At 35.2% G+C, this 7263-nt stretch overlaps 1 protein-coding gene across 2 annotated transcripts; it reads left to right on the forward strand.

Annotated features, from left to right (window-relative positions):
* Positions 1-2876: 2876 nt before the first annotated feature.
* Positions 2877-4509, forward strand: LOC106298294 (F-box/kelch-repeat protein SKIP4). 2 transcript variants are annotated; one of them, XM_013734396.1, is made up of 3 exons: positions 2877-3043; positions 3219-3733; positions 3799-4509. In XM_013734396.1, the coding sequence occupies exons 2-3, from the start codon at positions 3246-3248 to the stop codon at positions 4385-4387; spliced, it is 1077 nt and encodes a 358-aa protein (XP_013589850.1). In that variant the 5' UTR covers positions 2877-3043; positions 3219-3245; the 3' UTR covers positions 4388-4509. The 2 variants fall into 2 exon arrangements, with proteins under 2 accessions (XP_013589850.1, XP_013589851.1); XM_013734397.1 differs by having other exon boundaries at positions 3802-4507.
* The last annotated feature ends 2754 nt before the right edge of the window (positions 4510-7263 follow it).

A 7263-nucleotide genomic window follows, 5' to 3' on the forward strand; every position in this document is an offset into this window, starting at 1 on the left:
CTTAGACTGGCTTAATCTGTGAATTGCTGCATGTCTTAGTTTGTGGTCTTATTACACTGTCTCTATTTAGTTCAACTTGATTCGTTTGCTTCATATAATCGCTCACCTCTGATCCATTTTGATTTGGTTTTTTTCTTTGTGTGCTGAGATGGTTCGGATGAAGAGGACATCAATGGTCATAACGGATCAAGATACATCAAGGTCGGTGTAAGATGGTTTGGATCAAGATGGTTCGGGTCAAGAGACATAAAGGTTCGACTACAATGGCAATAAAGGTAACACATAGCTTCTGTATATAAGTTTACATTGATTGAGGGAATGATAAAAACGTTTTTAGTCTCAGATTGATGTTGAATTGGTTTGTGTGTGTGAACTGCTTGTGCTTTTGGTTTGAATTTAATAGATTGAACCCGAGTTTATGCTTTTGAGTTGAACTGATTGTGCTTTGGGTCTGAATTGAATTGATTTAACTCGGTCTTATGCTTTTGGATTGAACTGATTCAGCTTTTCAAGTTGATCTCCTCTGTGCCTGTGGTTTGAATTGAATAGAGTTAACTCTGTTTAATGCTTTTGGTTTGAATTGATTGTGCTTTCAATGTTGTTTCTTGTTTTGTAAGTTTCTGTCTTCGCTTTAGTTATGTTTCTAGTCTTGAATCATATTAATAAGTTAAAGTGTTGTTGTGTCTCTCATTTTCAAGTGTTGTTCTGTCTCTCATTTTTAAGTGTTGGTGTTGTAGAATCATATTAATAAAGTCTTCTGTCAATATTTGTAGGTCATGTGAGAGCAGTGGGAGAATCACGGACTCATAGCTGTGGGAGCATCACAGATTCTTGTCTCCCATGTTCATGTCTTGTAGTGTCACGGAAAAGCAACAAGAGAGAAGAGTAGTGTCATGTAGTGTCAAGTAGTGTATCTGAGCTGTTGTTGTCTCAAGTCTATTGTGTCATGTAGTGTCACGGTTAGGAGCTATTGTGTCATGTATTGTCGACGATGATTATGTATTGTCATGGTTTGTATTCACGAGTTCTCATTATATAAACACATTTCCCATACTTGCAATTTCACAAGTCATCTCTTCTTTCATCTTCTACTTCTCTCAACGTTCTTCTTCTTTATTTTTTCTTGTACTTCACAAGTCATCTCTTCTTTTTTCTTGTACTTCACAAGTCATCGCATCTCATTCTTTCTTATTCTCATTCTTCTATTTCTCATTTTCAATAAGTCATTCTCATATCTCTCTTATTCTAAAACGGTCTTACCTAAGTTATGGCATCGTCATCTAATAATCATTTTGAGGATATAGAAGATGAAACATTTGATCAATGTTTTGATCAATATTTTGATGAAACGTTCGAAAATCTTGTCAATGACTATGGTGATCAACAAGAAAGGAGAAGAAGAAAAAAACGCGCTTATATCGAAAGAAACCGTGAAGCAGGCAATCTTCGTCTCTGGAATGATTATTTCAGTGAAACTCCAACATACCCTGATAATCTATTCCGCCGACGATTTAGAATGAACAAACCGTTGTTCATGAAAATTGTTGATCGCCTAGCCAATGAAGTAGAATTCTTTCGACAAAAACGCGATGGTCTCGGAAGGCTTGGTCTCTCTACACTTCAAAAATGTACGGCAGCCATTCGTGTCTTGGCATATGGTAATGCGGCTGATGCGGTTGACGAATACCTCAGGCTCGGTGAAACTACTACTCGGTCATGTGTCGAACATTTCGTGGAAGGAATAATATATTTATTCGGCGATGAATACCTGAGAAGACCAACTCCTGCTGATCTTCAACGCCTGCTTGATATTGGTGAGCTTCGAGGCTTTCCGGGGATGATAGGAAGCATCGATTGTATGCATTGGGAGTGGAAGAATTGTCCCACCGCTTGGAAAGGTCAATATTCACGTGGTTCAGGAAAACCAACAATCGTTTTAGAGGCGGTTGCTTCGTATGATCTATGGATATGACATGCATTTTTTTGACCTCCAGGTACCTTAAATGATATCAATGTTCTTGATCGCTCACATGTTTTTGATGACATCATAAATGGTCAAGCTCCGCAAGTCACTTTCTCTGTCAATGGAAGAGAGTATCATATGGCTTACTATCTCACCGACGGTATTTATCCTAAATGGGCAACTTTTATCCAATCTATTCCAATACCACAAGGGACGAAAGCACGATTATTTGCTCAACAACAAGAAGCTGCACGAAAAGATATCGAGCGTGCTTTTGGAGTCTTGCAAGCTCGCTTTGCCATTGTCAAAAATTCAGCGCTTTTTTGGGATAAAGTCAAAATCGGCAAGATTATGAGAGCATGTATCATACTCCATAATATGATCGTAGAAGACGAACGAAATGGATACACTCAGTATGATCTTTCAGGGTTCCACCAAGGAGAAGACACCGGAACTTCACATGTCGATCTCGATTTTTCTACGGATATGCCTACAAATATCGCCAATATGATGGGTGTTCGAACAAGAATTCGTGATAGACAAATGCATCAACAACTCAAACATGATTTGGTTGAACATTTATGGAGTAAATTTGGATGTGATGAAAGCAACAACTGAGTTCGGCATGTTTCTTTCAAATTACGCGGCTCGTTTATTTTAATCATCTGATGTGTTTTTTTTTTAATATTTTATGTTTAAAATGTACTATTTTATTATGTTTTATTTTAATTTTATCTTAAAAAAAAAATTAAGCACCTCTAATTAAGATCTCTCCATTGGAGAACACATCTTTAATGAAATCTTAACTCAAGTGCTTAGGTACAATCAAGGTTCAATTAATTAATTAAATACTCATTAAGCAACCCATATGGGATTTATGGTTAATGCTGCTCTAAGCAACCGTTTCCAAAACGACATCGTCGCGGTTGCGTAGAAGAAGCGATCTTCTCTCTGTCCTCTCCTCCTTCCTTCTCCGAGAAGCTCGCAATCATCAAACTTCTGGCGATTCCTTAATCACGCTTACCTTAGTGACGATCTGAGATATCTAAGTCTACTCGTCAAGCTCTGAAAATTCGGCAGGTATTGTATCTAAATCTAATGCTTCAAAATTTTCGAGATTGTAGATCTGATTGTACTAGTCGTAGTCGATTCGATGCAATTGCTGAAGGATTTGATCTGTGGACTCTTGAGAGCTACACAATTTGATTTGCTTAATCTTACACTTGAATCTGTTTATTGTTTTGGCCATGAACAGAGTTTTGTAGAATCTCATTGATTCACAATGGAGCGTATAGTACATGAGAGCACAAACGAACGTGCGGATCAATCGAAAGAGACACAAACGTCACTTATAACCGGAGTCCCTGACGATATCTCGAATCTCTTCTTAGCTAGAGTTCCAAGATCACACCACATGGCGATGAAATGCGTTTCCAGGAGATGGAGAGATTTCATCTCCAGCGACGACTTCTGCGACTATCGCAACAAGTCTAACTTATCGGAGTCTTGGATCTACGCCTTGTGCCGCCACAACACATCTGGCCGTGTCTTCTTACACGTGCTGAATCCTTCTAGAAGATCATGGAGAAGAGTCCATGAGATTCCTCCACATATCAGTTTTAGAGCCGGTATGGGTTTTGCAGTGTTGGGTAAGAGGATGTTTGTGTTGGGTGGGTGTGGTTGGGTTGAAGATGCTAGTGATGATGTTTATTGCTATGATGCTGCTATGAACACTTGGCTTCACTTACAACCTTCTCTTTCGACTAAAAGGTTAGGGTTCTTGATACTTGCCATTTAGCAAATAGTTCAGTGTTTGATATTCTGATTGCGTTTAGCAGATGCTTCTTTGCTTGTGAGACGCTGGATGGGAAGATTATGGCGATTGGTGGGTTAGGAGTGAATTCGAAAGCTCCACAGACTTGGGACATCTATGATCCTGTAACGAAAGCTTGTGTATCCTGCTCAGACGCGAATATTGTCCGTGATATTGAAGATTCATTTGTAATGGACGGGAAGGTTTATATACGTGGTGGTGCTGGAGCTGCAGTCTATGATGGATTGAGCGGAGTTTGGAAGCGCGTGGACGATGATTTGGCATCAGGGTGGCTAGGTCCAGCAGTTGTTGTAGGAGATGATCTCTATGTTTTGGATCAGAGTTTTGGAGCTACGCTAACAATGTGGTGCAAGGAAACGAGGGTGTGGATTCGTATCGGGAAGCTATCTCAGTTGGTGATGACGCAGCAATGTCGGCTTGTTGCTATTGGAAGTAGTATATTTGTGATTGGTAAGGATTGCTCTTCTGTGGTGATTGATGTTGAGAATGTGAGGAAGAAGACGGTGAATGGAGTAATGGTGTGTTCTTCTATACCCAAGACTTGGGATGATACCATTGATGTTATTTGCTGTAAATCTATAGCTATATAATGTTTAACACTGTACTTTTGATCCTTGCAAACTGTTTATCTTGCTCATGTAAAATCACAAGCCTGTGTGAATCAGGTGATTCGAATTACAAATCCAAATCACAAAAGCCTTGGTTGTTGATTGATCAATGTAGCAGCCAGCTCCTTCATCCACTAAGTTTGATCTTTTGACAAAGTCTATTGAAAATACTACGTTGTTGTCAATGTTCGACAGATGATGAGCTGCTAAGCTCTCAAATGTGGTTGGTTTGCAGACAAGAACCCACTACTCTAAAGTTACCGTCTAAATTAGTTGTGTTCCAGGAGGCGGTAAAAAGCTTACTCATGAGTTCCTTTAGTTTCTCCAAATCGCCTTTGCTTGATAAGGAGGTCTCTAACATTCTAAATACTGGTTTGACCACGTACCTTCCTCTCTCCACTGTCTGCCTCGAGCACTCAAATGCATCATTAGCCTTTCTTCTTGCACACAGTACAGTGGTAAGGATGTACATGAGTCAGGTGACAGATTGTTTTATTGGTTTTTGGTTTTTGGTTTTAAGTTTTTGTTTTTTAGCTTTTGGTTTTTAGGTTTTGGTTTTTGATTTTGCAGTAGATTTTAGTTTTTTGAAAAACTTGAATGGTGATTTTAGATTTTAGTTTTTGGTTTTTGATTTTTGCTTTTAAAAATAATAAATGAAAATATTATTAAGAGTAAAAGAAAGAAAAAATACTAGTCCTAGTCCTAGGTAATACTAAGTAAAACAAAAAAAGAAAATATAGCTTATATGTATCAGGTGTTAAAAAAAAAAAGCTTATATGTATCAACAATATTTTTTTTTTTTGTGATGACTTACTTCAAATAAAAAAAAATATTTTATTTATATGTATAGGAGTTATTTATTTTACATCAATATATTATTAGATAAAAATAACATTCAAATATTATAATATTTTTATTACAATAAAGCTTTTTTATGATTAGCATAGATGTAATTTACTATATTAAAAAAAATGCGACCATCAGTTTATTATTTCATAAAATATTATTCAAATATTGTTATAATTTTATTAAAACTAAACTGTGTTATAATAAGAATATGTAATATGCCTTACGTGTGCCTTAAGTATTATATAGATGTGCTCATGAATTATTATTAGCAATCAAAAATGCCTTACGTAAAGTGTCTTACGTTTTTTCCATAGTACCAAAATGCCTTACGTAAGTCAATTTGTAATAATGCATAAATGTAAAAAAAGGTTTTTGGCAAGAAAACTAGGAAAAACTGGTTTTTGGTTTTTGTTTAGAAATTGACAGTTATTTAAAAAACTAGGTTCCCTAGATTTTAGGGAAACTATTTTTTTAAAAAAGCTTGATTGGGTGAAAATTGGTTTTTGGAAAAACAAAAACCAAAAACTATTCTAAAAACTAGAAACAATCAACCTTTCAACGAGGTAGATAGTGCCACCATAAAATTTTCAATATTTTAAAATAATATATCCTAACTTTAGTTATTTCCCTTCACTTTACTAAATATCATATTCTAACCATAAATTTTATGTTTATACTAGATTCTGATTTTTTGTTTTAATTTTTTGTCATATCATATCAATTTTTTGTTTTAATTTTTTTAAAAATTAATTTCCATATTTGTGGCTTTCTTTGTAATCATATCTGTGTATAAATCTTAATCAAAATATATTTTATAAAATAATAGCAATTTAAAAGTTGATTCGGTATACGTTCGGTTCTTTGTAATCATATGCCCGTATACCCGTTTCTTCGTAATCATATTTGTCTGTTCTAGATCTTGACCCGCGGGTATAATATTGGTTTGTAATTTCTATAAATATGTAACATTTTTATGTAATTTTTTCTTATATGTTAAAGAAATTTAATTTATATACAGTTATATAATGTAGGATTATCCTAACTACTATATTTATTAAAAAAACGTAGTGTTATATAACATACTAGGGTCGGCCCGGGCTACGCCCGGGTTTTTTATTTAAATATTAATTATAATCATATATTTATGTTATTTTGATATATAAATATTATATAAATATAAGTAGGTAGATAACTATAAAATTATTTTTAATTATTTATTGTTTTCTGTCTTATAAATTTTAATTAACCCAATTTCTTACAATAAAATTTTCCGTTGATTGATTTATTGAATGAAACTTGTGTAGCTTAAAATCATGCATGCGTTTAAGCTGAATCGAATCTAAACTAAACCGAAGTAAATCCGGTTATGTTATGTCGTTTTTCTTTGAAACAAAAGGATCAAAAGAAAAGACCCAATGGGAATTGAATGCATTGCTTCCTGTCTATTTCCCTTTTAAGTTTAAAATTTGTATCTCATATCTCATCAACACACATGTCTCTGCGCGTGTATGGCACTTCCATTCATGTTAATTCCCAATAACTAATTAAAAAATGAAATAAAAACCTTTGATTGCTTCCCTTATCTTCTTATGATTCGTTCGGAGCAATCTTTGCTTTGATAATATCTATATTTCTTTGGACAAAAAAAAACTATATTTCTCTCTTGATCGAGTCATAGCGGAATTGAGAAACCGATCTGATTTACTCGCCGCCGCTTAATCTGTGGAATATTTTTATTAATTGGCTCGATTTTCCTTTTTAACTTCTTCAGTGTTGTTGTTCATCATCCTCTTACATCTGCCTCTTCATACTCTGCAAAACCCATCGCCAATAATTTTAAACTCTTGAATGTTATTGAGTTACCGGAGGTGGTGGCGAAATGAACCGTCACCGTTGATATCGCCTCCAACCAAGGCAAAGTCAGTAGCATCCAGAAACTCACGGTACGCTCCTTCTTTTCCTTCTCGTTTTCAAAGTTTCAGTCTTTACATATGTTTTCATTATAGTGG

Source organism: Brassica oleracea, chromosome C6 (genome assembly GCF_000695525.1).
Source record: "Brassica oleracea var. oleracea cultivar TO1000 chromosome C6, BOL, whole genome shotgun sequence".
NCBI classification, from domain to species: Eukaryota; Viridiplantae; Streptophyta; class Magnoliopsida; order Brassicales; family Brassicaceae; genus Brassica; species Brassica oleracea.

Bases quoted from the DNA above. Each gene is read 5' to 3' on its own strand.
- LOC106298294 (XM_013734396.1), top strand. From the start codon at position 3,246: ATGGAGCGTATAGTACATGAGAGCACAAACGAACGTGCGGATCAATCG. The intron at 3,734-3,798 runs GTTAGGGTTCTT...GATTGCGTTTAG, and splicing joins CCTTCTCTTTCGACTAAAAG to CAGATGCTTCTTTGCTTGTG.